The following is a 17335-nucleotide window of genomic DNA, read 5'->3' on the forward strand; positions in this document are numbered from 1 at the left end:
GAAATGAAGACAGCAGTTTCTTTTACCTTGTGTAACAACTTAAGACATACAGGCCCTTGAACACTGGTAGCTGTCTTCTCAGCACCCAGTCACTACCCTGAAAGGACATCCAGGTTATCCAGGAGAGAGAGGAGGACTCAAGGAGAGGCTTTGTGAGACGAGAGACATGGAGAGAGGGGCCAGGTAAAGGAGAACTAAGGCCACCCAGGCAAACTCCCGGCGAATGTTGCTACGTGAGTGACCCCAGCCAACACAACAGAGAAGAGCAGAGCTGCTCTGTCAACCCATAGAATCAAGAGAAATTATAGACTGTTGTGGTTTTAAGCCATTAACTTTTGGGACTGGCTTGTTACATAACAAGAGATACATGAAATAGGTGTTAGGCAGATTCTCCCATATCTCAAAGCTAAATAAATACAGCTTGTCTTCAGGTCTCCTAACTGATTGTAGTGATTTATTCACTGTGCTAAGATGTGACTGAAAATGAGGAAAAATAACTCAAAAGTTTTATACATGTCATTTAAATAACAGAAAACGAATTTTAGCTCAGAACACCCAGCTGTGAAATTATCCTGTCAGCATGTAAATGAATTAAAAATATATGTATGTAAATGTGGACAGGTAGGAGAGTGTTATTAAAATACTTGGTTACATGGTTACACAATGACTAAATGCTTTTCTTCTCTGTGTTGAAAGAATTTTTTTAAAAAACCTACCAAATACAGAATATACAACAATGCTCATAGCAGTATTAGTTCTAATAGCAAAACAAAAAAAGAAATAACTCAATTACCCAGTGAGAGGAAAAAGAACAAATCATGATATATTCATAAATAGTGAAAATAAGGAACTACAGTTTCATGCATGAATAAATCTCAAAAATATAAATAAAAATAAGTGAAAGAACAAAAACAACTTAATATCACTTATATAAAATCCCCAAAATACAACCCTTAGCAACATCTGTCGGAATACATATCTAATAAAAGCAAAAACGAAAACCAAGGAAATACAAAATTCAAAATAGCAGGTTCCTTTAAGGGGAAGGAAATAGGAAACATTTGGGAAAAGGCACAGAGATGGCTCCAAACACATTGGTCATATTTCCTTTCTTTCTTTTATTTATTTATTTATTTTGAGATGGAGTTTCGCTCTTGTTGCCCAGGCTGGAGTGCAATGGCGCAATCTTGGCTCACTGCAACCACCATCTCCCAGGTTCAAGCAATTCTCCAGCCTCAGCCTCCCGAGTAGCTGGGATTACAGGCATGCGTCACCACGCCCACATAGTTTTGGTACTTTTAGTAGAGACAGGGTTTCTCCATGTTGGTCAGGTCGGTCTCGAACTCCCAACCTCAGATGATCCGCCTGCCTCGGCCTCCCAAAGTTCTGGGATTATAGGTGTGAGTCACTGCGCCCGACTCATATTTTAAAACAACCAAAGAATCTAGCAAAGGAAAATTAGCTTGTTCCAGATATATGTGCTTATTTCTGATACACAAAAATCAATCTAGCTCCCAAATGCTTAATATTATTTTTAAATAAAAAGGACACACTATAGAGATACATACTTGCAATTACACAGAAATAATGGCAAAGCCTCCTATAATTCATAACTCATCAAAATTGATACCAAAGGAAAAATATTTATTTAAATGTAGTGCTTAAAATATTTCATTTAGGCCAGGCATGGTGGCTCATGCCTGTAATCCCAGGACGTTGGGAGCCCATGGCAGGAGGATCGCTGGAGGCCAGGAGTTTGAGACCAGTCTGGGCAACATAGCGAGAACCCATCTCTAATTTTAAAAAGCTCCCTGAAGCACAAGGCACCAAAAAAGAAAAAAAAAATTTCATTTGGCCCCTTTTTGTTAGCTTTTTGGGACCTGCCTGTATAATACCTGTTATACTTTCCCACCAACAAAATTCCCTTTAAGCTCAGGACACAGGTGCCTGTCATTCCAAGTGAGGGCCTGGTGAGTGACCTGGACTTCCCATCAATCTGCCTGTCCTGGAGAGGGTTCTCTGATAGGACCACACTGTGTGCTAAGAGACCCATACTCCTCTGACAGAGCTGACTGCATCAGGAACAGACAGCCGACATAAAGCCAATCAGTCACGGTCTGCCACCTGCTTGCCTCTCCAGCTTTATTCCTACTGCTCTCCTTTGAGATCGATGCATTTGCTGTATCTTTCCTTCACAGCACCTTCCACAATTATCAAATAATCATACGTTTATTTCCGTGACTACTCTTTGATACCTGTCTTTCCTCCTAAACTGTAAGCTCCATAAGGGTAGAAACAGGTCGGTCGGTCTTTGCTCATTATTGTGTTCTACCAACAAGCACGATTCCTGACACACAGCAGGTGTTCAGTAAGTTTTGTAACAGGAAGAAGTGTAATATTATGTCACCTTTTTTGTAAAGTTTTCTTTTTTATTTCATTAAACTTATATGGAAATACAGCCACTTTGAGCAGACCCAAAATTAAGACAAAGGAATCAAAGCTGTAAGAGAATCTCATGTATCCTCAAAGAGGAAAATACCAAAAAATACCACAATAAATCTGACAAGTTTAAGGAGTTTACAGAAACATACCTGAATGAAGTTGAATTTTTCCAATAACACCTTCTACCAACCCCAAACAAATGGGATTCCAGGCAAGAAGTAGGTCAGTAGCTAAAAGGAAATAGGAAGCAGTGATGAGAAAATATTCACCAGAAAATATATTAAAACAGTATCTTTAGCAGTGTATTAAAAAAAAAATCAATGTCCCAAAAAAGTAGTATGAATATCCAAATGGAATACATTACCATAAAGCAATTTGTGACAAAGTATTAAATGTGAGGCCTGAATAAGGCTTTGGATATAGTAAGGCTTCTGATAGTTAAGGGGAGAGCAGTAACAATCAGAAAATCTTCCCAGATAGGAAGCAGTACCTTGGCGCCCTACAGTGGAGGAACAGGGCCATTACACTACAAGAAGGCAAATGGAGGAGCTGCTTGTGGTCCCACAGCATAGAGCCAGTCATGGATCCAAAGACAGGGCCTAAGAAATTGCCACAGAGCTGTCCACTTACTGGATCATACTCTGGAAAATACCTTTTCCCAAAGATGCTTATACCAAACAAAGAAATCCGGAAAGCAACTGCTCTTTTATATGACTTCCAGGACGAATACAATAGGAACTGTTTCCGTTTGAGTGCCTTCTATGTGCCAGGCATCTCAATCAGTGTTCCTCATCTAAACCACAGAACAGTGACTTGGGTGACAGTTTTCTCACTTCTTCCATATGAGAAATTAGATGACACAAGCTGGTTCCATTCTAGACACACAAGAGAGAAGCAAATTCACTACATGCAACAGATGCCTAAGGACAGGGTTTATTCTCTTGTGTGACCCAGACTGCAAAAGGTTATATACATGGTAATAAACGTAACATTTGTGGTAGTTCAACAGGTGAAGATTAGCAAGAATGAAAACAATATTTGTCTTGGCAGAAAATTAAAATTACATTTTCATTATTATCATTTGCAGTTTATTTTAGTGAAACTTACACTTAATCTGTAACTCACAGAGTAATTATACACTTAATAGTTTCGCCCCAAATTCATTTGAGTTTTGACTATTGTATCTTGAATGTCTTTGTTATGATACATTCAACGGAAGGCAAAAAAAGCTGACTTGTCTTTGGCTGGATGTGATGGCTCATGCCTGTAATCCCAGCACTTTGGGAGGCTGAGGAGGGTGGATAGCCTGAGGTCAGGAGTTCGAGACCAGCCGGCCCACATGGTGAAACCTCATCTCTACAAAAATTAGCCAGGCTTGGTGGCATGCGCCTGTAGTCCCAGCTACTCAGGAGGCTGAGGTGGGAGAATGGCTTGGACCCAGGAGGTAGAGGTTGCAGTGAGCCAAGATCACACCACTGCACTCCAGCCTGGGGGACAGAGCAAGATTCTGTCTCAAAAAATAATAATAATAATTTTGAGTTAAAAATTTAGAATTTATCTAATTTTGCTAATTTGATGGCATCTGGCATCATTTGCCTAACATGATGTTTATTTCTTTTCTATTGCTGATAAGATTAAACACTTAATTATAAAATTGGCTACTTATGGCCAGGCATGGTGGCTCATGCCTGTAATCCCAGCACTTTGGAAGGCCGAGGCGGGAGGATCACCTGAGGTCAGGAGTTCAAGACCGGCCTGGCCAACATGGAGAAACCCCATCTCTACTAAAAATACAAAAATTAGCTGGGTGTGTTGGCACACGTCTGTAATCCCAGCTACTTGGGAGCTGAGGCACAAGAATCGCTTGAATCCGGGAAGTGGAGGTTGCTGTAAGCTGAGATTACATCACTGCACTCAACTACAGCCTGGGCAACAGAGCAAGACTCTGTCTCAAAAAAAAAAAAAAAAAAAGGGGCTGCTTATATGTCATGTCATCTTCTATGATTTTCTTGTTCATGCCTCCTAACGATTTTTCTTTATATCCCTCATTGACCTACGAGTTCCTTTCATATTAAGGACTTCAACTCTCTGACATGTTTGCAAACATTTTCAGTTTTTAATTTTTGTATCTTTTGGCTTACAAAGTTGTTCCTTAGTATCAGTTACTGTATTTACTGATTTCATCTCTGTTAGTTGTTAACTATTTAACCCTAATGCCAGTGGAATAAAGATAACCCTGATTTCTTTCCAAATAGTGAGGCAGAATCCTGTATCAGGCAGGCCATGTCTCAACATCTGCCAACACAGACGCCCCTGCTAAGGAAAGAGCTCTGGCTACCCAGAACTCTGCCACCTTGACCTCAGATGAACAGACCACAGTTGTAGGACTCTATCCCTTGGGTACCAAATAAGCTTTAGGAATACAGAAGAGGAAGGCAAAAACAGAGTTAAAGCAGTCAGGGAGAGCCATGTAGAAGAAGCGGTGCATCAGGCATAAGGACAGCAGCAAGAAAAATATAATACAGCGGATTAAAAAAGTACAAGATTTGTTCTGGTATGTGCCCCATCACTGGAAAAACACATACCAAGTACTTGCCAGGAACCAGACACTGTATCACGTTAAGATGATATAAAAATAATGAAGCAAACAGTGTGGATAACAGAAGACCAGTAGGTACACTGGAGATATGAACTGATAATGCTGGAAAAGTAAACTAAGGCCAACTGTGGAAAAACTTGAATAAACAGTAATGAGCCTGGCCAGGCACGGTGGCTCACACATGTAATCCCAGCACTTTGGGACGCCAAGGTGGGTGGATCACAGGTCAGGAGTCCGAGACCAGCCTGACCAACATGGTGAAACCCCGTCTCTACTAAAAATACAAAAATTAGCCGGGCATGGTGGCGCATGCCTGTAATCCCAGTTACTCAGGAGGCTGAGGCAGGAGAATCACTTGAACCTGGGAGGCGGAGGTTGTTGCAGTGAGCCAAGATCACGACACTGCACTCCAGCCTGAGTGACAGAGTGAGACTTCATCTCAAAAAACAAAACAAACAAAAAAAAACAGTAATGAGCCTGAGCTTCCTAGAGACCATGGAAAGCAGATAATAAATAAAACAGGTAAAACAAGATTACAGTCAGGGATTACATCACAAGGTTGATGTAACTAAGGAAACCTTACCCAAAAGTTAAATTGTGTTTTCAATCATTTAGAAGGTCCATCGTAAGAGATACTTTTACATCAAGAACTAGTGAACACATAGACGTATGTAGGTACCAGAAACAAAAGTTTCATGAAATAGTATTTGAAAAGAGGTGGAGATTGGGAGTAAGAAACCCACTTGGATTACTGCAAAAGTCTTGGCCTGAAATGACATGAAAGATCATGGAGAAAAGAGCTCGAGAAAAAAAAAAAGAAAAGAAAAAATAACAAAAAAAAGATTAAAAAAGAAAGAAAAAGAAAAGAAAAGAGCTTAGGGAGTAAGTTGGTAGTGGGTGAAGAATCCACAGGAGGAGATAAACATGAAAGTCCTCAAAAGAAGCTATGTGGAGGACAGGGAGAGGGCAAATCAAAGATGACACTGAGACACCTATTCTCTCCTGAGTGGGAATGGATGAGGTTATGAGTGAGAAGAGCAAGAGGAAGCATGGCAGAAAGGATACGGCATACAGCAGCTGAGAGGAAGGGCTGATGAGAACCTCCTCATTCAATACCCTTTTCCATCTTTGGCATTGTGAACCATGTAAATGCATCATCCAGTCAAGAAAATAAGATTTCAACTTAAAAAAAAAAAAGTATAAAAAAAGTCTGTGTTGTAGTCTAATGACTAAAAACAACAGTCATTAGTAGTCCAGAATGAAAACCAGTTAAACCCATAAGACTGAGTTCATGATGAGATGATCAAGAAGAAACAACTGGATTTAAGAACAAGAGGAGGGACTAGGCTCAGTGGCTCATGCCTATAATCCCAGCATTTTAGGAGGCTGAGGCAGGAGGATTACTTGAGGTCAGGGGTTTGAGACCAGCTTGGGCAACACAGTAAGATCCCCTCTCTCTACAAAATATTAGCCAGGTGTGGTGGCACGCACCTGTAGTCCCAGCTACTCAGGAGGCTGAGGCAGGAGGATCATTTGAGCCCAGGAATTTGAGGCTGCAGGGAGCTCTGATGGTGCCACTGCACTCTAGCCTGGGGGACAGAGCGAGATTCCATCTCAAAAAAACAAAAAAACAAAAACAAGAAAGAGATAAAATGTTGAATAAGGAAAAGAAGACAGGTGGACAAAAAAAAGCTACAGGTATAAAAGTTAACCTTGGAAAGGAAAGAAGATACTATCTGTTTCTTCTAAGTCTGGAAGAAAAGATGAAAGTCTAAACATAGAAATGGAGAAGAGAAGCAGATGAGTGTATCCTATGCCCTTGACTCAGTAAAAACAGGAGTCAAAGTCGTCTTTGTTTTAGCAAGGGGAAGGACGGAGGAGTAATGGGGCACTGGAGGCTAGGTGTGGGAAAGGAATTTGGAAAGTCAATTTGCAAGTGTTCTATGTGCTCTTGAAATGTATGTATATTTTTAAATTCAGTGTTGTCAAGAAAAAGGGGGGAGTCAATCCATTAGTGGGTCATCAAATCAATTTCGTATAAAGAGATCAGCATTAATAGCACTAAAACAGAATAGAAGAGAACACAAAACCACAGTGTAAGGAGAAATATTTAATGAAACTTTGGTTTCTGGCACAACCTTGTGAATTTTGTCCAACTCCTCTACGTACTTGCTAATTTTTCTGACTGCTTCACCTGTTAGTTTTTGAGAGAGGTCTTACTTTTTAAAATCTCACGCTTTATTTTCTTCCTTATTTTTATATCTTTCAGGATTATTATATTTTCCTGGTGAACTGCTCTGCTTATCAGGATGTAATAACTGGTTTTATTTCAAATAATACTTTTTGCCCTAAAGTCTAGTTGGTATAACATTAATATTGTGAAAGAAACACATTAGGCATTAAAAAGGGATAAATATGAATACTGCTAACTACCAGTCCAACTCCCACAGCCTTGGGAATAAAGTCCAAATTCCTTGGAAAGGCTTGTGAGACCCTGCATGGGCTAGTCCTCTCCATCCCCCTCCTGCCCCCCACCCTCAGCAACCTAGCCTTCAGTCATCCTGAACTATGTGCAGCCTGGGCCTGGAATGTGACTCCCCACCCACTTCTGCCTGCCCTTCATTCCAGACTTAGAACAAGGGTCAGTCCTCTTCCCGGACACATTCCCCACTCCACCCACACCCAGCAGAGCTGACCAGACTCTCTCATGTGGATCCCCTAAACCCTGCGCATATTCCCATCACGGCACCTTACTTTGGTTTAGTCCATATGTCATTACTGACTTGCCTGTCTCCTTGACTGAACAGCAATTCATCAGGAAGAGGAAGCTCATTTAGACCTTGTCTCCTCGAGCTTCTGTTCCCAGCGCATGGTACACAGAAAGCTCCCAAATGGGTGGGTAAACATATGATGTAGAAAGTGGAGGCAAGTTTAAATCAGATAATTTGCACAGAATCATGCTGGAAGGATTTACTACTTAAAGTGGCAAAAGATAAAGTCATCACAGAATCAAGTTGGAAGGATTTACTATTTATGGTGGCAAAAGTAAAGTCATCTCATCTGGGTTATTTGAGACAAAGACATTAAGGCGGGCATAGGTAAAGTAACTGCCCAACACTGCACAGCTTGTTAACATCAAAACACTTTCCCACTCTCAGACTAGGGCTCTTTTTTTTTTTTCAGATGGAGTTTTGTTCTTGTCGCCCAGGCTGGAGTGTAATGGCACAATCTCGGCTCACTGCAACCTCCACCTCCCAGGTTCAAGCAGTTCTCTTGCCTCCACCTCCCAAGTAGCTGGGATTACAGGCATGCGCCACCACACCTGGCTAATTTTGTATTTTTAGTAGAGACAAGGTTTGGTCATATTGGTCAGACTGGTCTGAAACTCCCAGGCTCAGGTGACCCACCCACCTCGGCCTCTCAAAGTGCTGGGATTACAGGCGTGAGCTACCGCACCCAGTCAGACCAGGGCTCTTTCTAACACTATAAGTTTCCCTACCAAATTCTCTCTGGTGCAATCCTCTCATATTTGTATGGGGCTTTCAGCTCAGGACCATTATCCCAAGTACTCCAAGATGCCTTTTTTTTTCACCAAGTCCTATTGGTTGTATCTCCCCAATAACTGATGAATCTTTCACTTCTCTTGACCCCTACAGCTACTATCCTTGCCAGGGCCAAGACCTTCACCATCTGAATCATTTAAAAAGCTGCTGTCTGGCCAGGCGCAGTGGCTCATGCCTGTAATCCCAGCACTTTGGGAGGCCGAGGCAGGTGGATCATGAGGTCAGGAGTTCAAGACCAGCCTGGCCAAGATGGTGAAACCCTGTCTCTATTAAAAATACAAAAAAAATTAACCAGGCGTGGTGGTGAGCACCTGTAATCCCAGCTACTCGGGAGACTGAAGCACAGAATTGCTTGAATCCAGGAGGCAGAGGTTGCAGTGAGCTGAGATCACGCCACTGCACTCCAGCCTGGGCAACAGAGCAAAACTCTGTCTCAAAAAATAAATACACAAAATAAAAAATAAAAAGCTGTTGTCAGGCCAGGCGCGGTGGCTCATGCCTATAATCCCAGCACTTTGGGAGGCTAAGGAGGACAGATCACTTGAGGTCAGGAGTTCGAGACCAGTCTGGTCAACACGGTAAAACCCCATCTCTACTAAAAATACAAAAAATAGCCGGCCGTGGTGGCAGGCTCCCAGCTACTTGGGAGGCCCAGGTGGGAGAATCGCTTGAACCTGAGAGGCAGAGGTTGCAGTGAGCTGAGATCTCACTAATGCACTCCAGCCTGGGCAACATAGTGAGACTCCGTCTCAAAAAATAATAATAATAAATAAAAACAAAAAGCTGTTGTTGGCCTCTAGCAGGCTGCTTAATATATAACAGACACTCAAATGTCTACTGAAGGCAAAGAAGACTCTAAATAGTTTGGTACTGCTGGCCATGCAGAATAAGACAGGGAGCAGGAAGAATGAGGATGACGAACTAAACAGGAACCCACTCAGTAGGACAACAGGTAGTAAAATCAGGAGCCGCCTCCTCCAGCAGGGCAGATTTGGATTTGAAATAGAACACAGGACAAATGTGTAGAGGATGAACGTGAAGGGGCCTGAAGCCAGAGAGTCAGGTTACAGGTAAGAACGTGCAAGGACTGGGGCTGACTAGAACTGGAAAGCTGGACAGAATTCAGCTACTTGGATGTGCTATAGATGCAGTCTGCATTTGGTGTGCTGGGTGAAGAATCCTCGCTCTACTACAGTCTTTGAATCCCTCTCACCTTCAGTATCCTCCTTTCTAAACAGAGTTCCATCTAACTTAGCCGGACACCTGTAGTCCCAGGCTTTCATGAGGATTACACACATTATGTGAAAAGTGCCCAGCATCTGTCACATAATAAATGTTAATAACTTTCACCTCAAGTTGAGAAACGTGTATGTATTTAAAACTCCAGGCTCCTACCATTCAGTAACCTCTCCAGAATTTTTTTTAGGGTCTTCATGTGGCTTAAAATAAAAACATATGGGGCCAGGCACAGTGGCTCACGCCTATAATCCCAGCACTTTGGGAGGCCGAGGCAGGTGGATGATGAGGTCATGAGTTCAAGACCAGCCTGGCCAACATGGTGAAACACTGTCTCTATTAAAAACACAAAAATTAGCTGGGTGTGGTGGTGGGTGCCTGTAATTCCAGGCACGGGAGGCTGAGGCAGGAGAATCACTTCAAACCGGAAGGCGGAGGTTGCAAGGAGCCAAGATGGTGCCACTGCACTCCAGCCTGGGCGAAAGAGTGAAACTCCGTCTCAAAAAAAAAAAAGAAAAAAGTATGAAAGAAAAAACCCAACTTCAATACATTTTTCAATTACTAAACCTCACGGTAGAACCATAATTCCTGAATGCCTTCTCAGAGTAATAAATGCTTCATGGAAATATCTTAATGCCTAGATATGCCCCAGAATTCTATTTTCTCAGAATGGGAAACATTACCTGCAGTTGTGATACAGCATAAAACTGGGCATCCAGCATCCAGTCCCAATAACCAAATTCTGGTTCAAATGGTAAATCAAGCATGACTGCAAACTTCCTCCCCCGCCCCACACCCACTACATACACATGAGAGATGGAGAATCTAGAAAAGGTAGAAATCTCAAGGGAGGTAAAAACATGCTCGGGAAAGACATGGATACTGGTAAACTCCAGTTCCATATGTGAATAAGTATGAGGTCCTAAGGCTGGGGAAACTACAGAAGAATATAAATAGAAAGTGTAACTTTTAATGAGCAACAGAAAGATACCTGACAAAATGTTAGTCATCCAATAGAAAAGAGGGGGAAAATGGCAAGAGCAATACAAATAAAGAAAGCATAATAAATGGAAAACATAAATAAAAGGTAGAAATAACTTCTAATACATTTATAGTTACAATAAATGGAAACAGTTTCAACTAACCAATGAAAAGACAGACTATTGGCTGGGTGTGGTAGCTCACACCTGTAAACCAACACTTTGGGAGGCTGAGATAGGCAGATTGCTTGAGCCCAGGAGTTCAAGACCAGTCTGGGCAACATGGTGAAACACCATTTCTACAAAAAATACAAAAAATTAGCCAGGCACCTGTAGTTCCAGCCACCCAGGAGGCTAAAGTGGGAGGATCACCTGAGCCCAGGAGGTCAGGGATACAGTGACCCATGATCACGCCACTGCACTGCAGCCTGGGTGACAAAGTGAGACCCTATCTCAAAAAAAAAAATAAAGAAATAAAGACAAACGATTAAGTCTGAACCCCTCTATCAGTTTATTTAATTCTATGGCCATTTACAGTTTGCCACTATATACCTGCAGTCCAGCATAGCAGGCACTCATTCAATAGTTATTGAACAAAAGTTTTAAAAAGCATCAAAGAGTAAAAATAAATTTTTCCTACCAATTGCTTATTTTCATTGACGTGTAATAAGAATACCATCTTAAGTTTTTATTGTTTTTGAAGTTAGCCCCAAAATATCAGTCTTTGCTATGCAGGCACTTTTATCTATGTATTTATTTTCTTCTTTTATACAAACCAGGAATGAGCTTGGATTTTTAATTTCAGGTGCTTTTAATAACAAACGCATTTCTCTTTCAATAAATATAATACATGATGAGAATATGGTTTCTTAAAATGAAAGACTCACCTAAAACTTCTGGGCAATATTTGTTTTCCCTTGAGACAAGGTCTCACTCTGTTACCCAGACTGAAGTGTAGTAGCTTGATCACAACTAACTGCAGCCTCCAACTCCTGAACTCAATCGATCCTTTCACCTCAGCCTCCCAAGTAGCTGGGAATACAGGCACACACCATGATCACCATGATGTTCGGTTTTTTTTTTTTTTTTTTTTTTTTAGTAGGGATAAGGTCTATCTATATTGCCCAGGCTGATCTCAAACTCCTGGACTCAAGTGATCCTCCCGCATCAGCCTCCCAAAATGCTGGGATTACAGGCATGAGCCACCATGCCTGACCTGGGCAATTTAAATTATCTTGAAATCTTTATATTATCTTGAAAACTCTAGCAGGTGCACATAACTTCTCATACTAATATAGAGATAAGAGACACAAGACGATAGAGGAAGTCCTGAAGCAGGTACTGTAATTGACACAAGAAGGGGGACTATGTGTGTTGTGTCGAGCTGCTCTGACTTTGCTGCCTGGTATAGCACCTGGCATACAGCTGACACTTCAAAATGTGGGTATGTATTTAAAATCTGTGGTTCTTCACTAAAGAAATAAAACAAGTTGGCATTAAAGAGTCTGTCTGTACAGAGGACATGTGTAGATAGTATTAGTCCAGGCATAAGCAGCAATTGCCCTTAGTAGTGGATATCCTACTGACCATATTAATGGCTACTCTGGGGACAGAAGGCACTGGAATGGCAGAGAAAATGGCCAGCAGACTCATACTATCCTTCTGCAAAGAATAACCATGTAACTGATTTAATCCAACAAATGTATTGTTTTCTGATCTTTCCTTCAGAAGGTATACTCTAATGTGGCATACAAATTCAAAAGAAAATTTTAAATTCACAAATTGTAAAAGTTAAGATCATCAACGTTATCTTTTATAAGGAAGGGTTGCTTATAAGAGTATAGCATTTTTGAAATAATGCCAAATTTTAGTGAAATAATAATGTAACATACACCCGAAATCAATAAGTATTTGCAATAAGCTCATTGTTTGACCCATCAGGTCAACATTTCCACTTTTATTGCAGATCCATTTGGCAGTACATGGCTTCTATTTTCATATGCCCTCCTCTTCCTGGTACACAGAAAACAACTGATTAAGTACTGTGTGCCTGCACAGAGCATGAGTCACTCATTCCAAGATGGAAGAATGAAGGCACTCCCTCAGCCCAAGAACAAGCCTGGGTTTTAAAGCACAGCCGCTGAAGCTTATAGGCACTTTCACTCTGTCTTAAAAGAAAAAAAAAAAAAAGGTATCAGGGTATGTATAAATAATCAGACCCATATTTCACTTCCTGCTAAAGACAAAGGATATTACTGCTCTAAAAAGACAATCACCAACACAAAATCAAACAGATGAGGAAAAGGGTTTTAGAATGAGAAACTAAAAGTTCCCATTGTTAGCTCATCTATGCTTTAATTCTCAGAATTTAATTAGGCCAGGAAAACAGGTTAAGGAATAATTTGATTCAGGTGCTATCTTATAAATGCAAAGTTTGATACACATTTCCTTGAACTCTCTAACGGTAATTATTCTCCAGCATTCCACAAGCTAAAGAGCTAATCCAATTTAGAAGGTCTAGCAGCTGGTGATTCCCCAGTCTTAAATCTAACTCAGTGGTTATCAGTGCTGGCTGCTCATTACCATCATCTAGGAGCTTTATAGTACTAATCCCTGAGCATCAGAGATGGTCTCAATTGGTTAGGGCAGGGCCCTGGAATAGGTATTCTTTAAATCTCCCCCTGGTGATTCTAATGTACAGCCAGCTTGAGAATCACTAGTGCAAATGATTATAGGTCACTGGGAAGGACCTGTATTAGTAACTTGGTCTTATCAGTCTGTCTGAGAGATGACGCCTGTAGCACATACAACTTTAAACTCTCATGTAATAAAGTAATATAAACTGCATAAAGATCTCATAATATAGGCAGGTGGCATAAAAGCTGGTCTAAACTAGCAGAAGGAAATACACTTCAAAAAGTAACCACAAGAATATTTAAAAGATTAGAGATACCACCTAGAAAAGAAACTTAATTTCCAGGCCAGGCACATCAGCTCCTATCTGTAATCCCAGCATTTTGGACGGCCCAGAGAGGAGGATCACTTGAGCCCAGGGGTTTGAGACCAGCCTGGACAATATAGCGAGACTCTGTCTCTATAAAAAATAAAAAATAAAAAAAAACATTTGCCAGGTGTGGTGGTGCCCACCTGTAATCCTAGTTACTCAGGAGGCTGAGGCGGGAGGATTACCCAAGCCCAGGAGTTCAAGGCTGCAGTGAGCTATCCCACATTCCAGCCTGGGTGACACAGCAAGACCCTGTCTCTAAAAAAAAACAAAAATTTCTAGACATTTTTATTTAAAAAGGGATCTAATTATAGCACAGCAAGACAGCCACAAAGTTTTGATCATCATGAAAGAAATTAGAAATTGGTTCTTAAACTCTACAATATCCAAACACAAAATTGTTGATTCTCTATACGAAGCATAAAGTCCTAACTGTCGCATCTCAAGAAAAGACCCAAAGCAACTCAAAAAAGAACAGAGGACAACTAAAGAAAAGGACTTTCATGAAAGGTCACACAATGTAATTAGGACATTTCAGCCTAGGAGGACCTGATGGAAATGAACACAATCATGAAAGATATCAACTTAACGGTATACCACTTAATACCAGTATAGGAAACCTACACATTTAAAAGTCATGGTTTGGGCTGGGTGCAGTGGCTCATGCCTGTAATCTGAGAACTTTGGGAGGTTGAGCAGGAGGACTGCTTGAAGCCAGGAGTTCAAGACTAACCTGGCCAACATAGTGAGACCCATCTCTATTACTCAAAAAAAAAGAAAAGTCATGGTTTGGGAATGAAAAAGGAAGTAGAGCTTAAATTACAACTTTCCAAACTCATTACCTTAAGAATCTGACAGTAACAACCACCTCAAACAAAGATTAGATAAATCCCTGGGTGATGCATTCATAACACATCACCCAAGAAATATAGCAATGTGTTGCGATATACCCCTCACCTTTTGCTGTCCCCAAAACCGTCTTTTGATATCACTTTCAAAAGCAGGATTTTGAGAGCTAAATCAAAGCACAGATGAGCTAAGAATCGGTATTTTCCTTTCCTCATGTTAGAGCTATTAACAGAGAAGCATAAAATTAGCACTTCCATCATTAAATAGATGTAACCTTTCTACCAGTTGGTGTTTAAATAATTTCCTGGCCAGGCATGGTGGCTCAAGCCTGTAATACCAGCACTCTGGGAGGCTGAGGCGGGCAGATCACAAGGTCAGGAGTTCGAGACCAGCCTGACCAACATGGTGAAACCCCATCTCTACTAAAAATACAAAAATTAGCCAGGTGTGGTGGTGCATGCCTGTAATCCCAGCTACTTGGGAGGCTGAGGCAGGAGAATCGCTTGAACCCGGGAGGCAGAGGTTGCAGCGAGCCAAGATCACACCACTGCACTCCAGCTGGGCAACAGAGCGAGACTCCATCTCAAAAAAAAAAAAATTTTCCTATCTTTTCCTGAAACTGTTTTTCAAAATTTATTTACTCTATCCCATCTACAATTGTTTGTACAGTCATTATACCACCACAAGTCCTCACCAACAGAAAGCTACCTTCAAACCTGATCAGGTGTAGGATTTGCCATTTTACTTGACCTCAAATGAGCTCTATATTACAGCTCCATCAGGGTATCTGCCTCTATAGAATGTGTGTCTCTCCTCCATCAGGCCACATCCTCTGCCAGGATGGGGATGGTGTTTTAAGTATCTTTTTACTTTGGCATATGCCTAGCAGACAGGTCTTCAATAACTGTTTGTAAAAGGATTAAACGGCTTCAAAGAATGTTTTTTTTTTTTTTTGAGATAGAGTTTCGCTCTTGTTGCCCAGGCTGGAGTGCAATGGTGCGATCTCGGCTCACTGCAACCTCCGCCTCCCGGGTTCAAGCGATCCTCCTGCCTCAGTCTCCAGAGTAGCTGGATTACAGGCGCTCACCACCATGTCTGGCTAATTTCTGTATTTTCAGTAAAGACAGGATTTCACCATGTTGGCCAGGCAGGTCTCAAACTACTGACCTCAGGTGATCTGCCCACCTCAGCCTCCCAAAGTGGCTGGGATTACAGGCATAAGCCACTGCGCCCGGCCCACAGAATTTTAGGCGATGTAATTTGTTAGGAGAAATAAATATAATACTAAATTAGTTAGATGTTGGGCGGTGAGGGCTGCTTCTTCAAGAAAAGTATTTGGATGGTGCAAATGGGAGTAAATGACACAGCTACACAGATGAATTCTGGAAGTCCCTGCCTAGAAAAGAGACTGTTACTCTTCTAAACTCCCAGGTCCACCCAACACATTGCTCCCTGGGAGGACATTCTTTAAGCCGGAAATAGGAGAATGTTTATATCTGGTATAAAAACAATGTATAATGATACTGCAAAACATCAATATTATACCTGCAAATTACTAAAATTGAGAGCATTATGGGATGTTTTTAATTTCCTAACATTTCAGTTAGATAACTGCTTCAAATCATCCATATTGACATTGCAGAAATTGTGAAATTTGAAATTCAGTGTTAACTTCAAAGTGAAAAGCTGTTTCAAAGAATGAGATTCATAAAGAAAATTGCCTCAGTATTTTAAAGTATCCCGCTATCAAGTTTAAAAAATGCAAGGGTAAACTTGAAGGAACCTGAAATTAAAATAAAATAACTTAAATGAAGAAAAAAAATCAGGGAACACTGACCTAAAATCAACCTTATTTCAGACTTACCAAAGCAAGAATGTGTGGATGCTATTTTGTGAATGAAAGCAGATCACTTAAGAGTCTCCAACAACCAGATAATGAGTCATCCTAAAAACATGTGATTTAATTCAGATACCACCAGTAAGTCTTCTGAAGGTACTATAATGCTGAATGTTCAGTGTCCATCCTCACTTTACAAATATTATTTATACATTATCACTTAATGTGTTATCAATAGCTATTGATAACCTTTAACAATCATTATTTCCCTATGTTGTTAAACATACTGATTGAAACGTTCTCCCCAGCTCAATTACGGGCAGCTGACACATAATGACTATGACTTACATCAGCTAAGGACTTTGACTGACTAGAGGCTCTGTAACATTGCTGCTACTTCTCAAACCTCTGTTTGCAAAGGTAGATTTTTAAAGGTTATGTTTTAAAATATATTTGAACAGGAATAGAACCGTTTACAAAAAGACACACAAAGAGGTAGTAATACAGTTTGTAAAGTTCTAATGCATTTAATTCCCCATAAAAACATGCCAAAACAAGGTTGGACTATGATTCTGAGAATGTATTGAATCAACAGCAGATTGATTCTGCTACTGGGTGCAGTGGCTCATGCCTGTAATCCGAGAATTTTGGGAGGTTGAGCAGGAGGACTGCTTGAGGCCAGGAGTTCAAGACTAACCTGGCCAACATAGTGAGGCCCCGTCTCTATTATTTAAAAAAAAAACGAAAAATCATGGTTTGGGAATGAAAAAGGAAGTAGAGCTTAAATTACAACTTTCCAAACTCATTACCTTAAGAACCTGAAAG

At 40.8% G+C, this 17335-nt stretch overlaps 1 protein-coding gene across 2 annotated transcripts in view; it reads right to left on the reverse strand.

Annotated features, from left to right (window-relative positions):
- The window catches only part of INPP5F (inositol polyphosphate-5-phosphatase F), a 140111-nt gene that overhangs the window by 75851 nt on the left and 46925 nt on the right, over window positions 1-17335 (reverse strand). For both annotated transcript variants that reach the window (XM_023224308.1, XM_023224307.2), the window contains exon 2: window positions 2592-2672. Coding sequence is in view for 1 of the 2 variants with exons in the window: in XM_023224307.2 (XP_023080075.1) it covers window positions 2592-2672 (81 nt within the window). In the remaining variant the exon portion in view is untranslated. The remainder of the gene's footprint in view (window positions 1-2591; window positions 2673-17335) is intronic.

This window comes from Piliocolobus tephrosceles, chromosome 9 (genome assembly GCF_002776525.5).
Source record: "Piliocolobus tephrosceles isolate RC106 chromosome 9, ASM277652v3, whole genome shotgun sequence".
Taxonomy (NCBI): Eukaryota; Metazoa; Chordata; class Mammalia; order Primates; family Cercopithecidae; genus Piliocolobus; species Piliocolobus tephrosceles.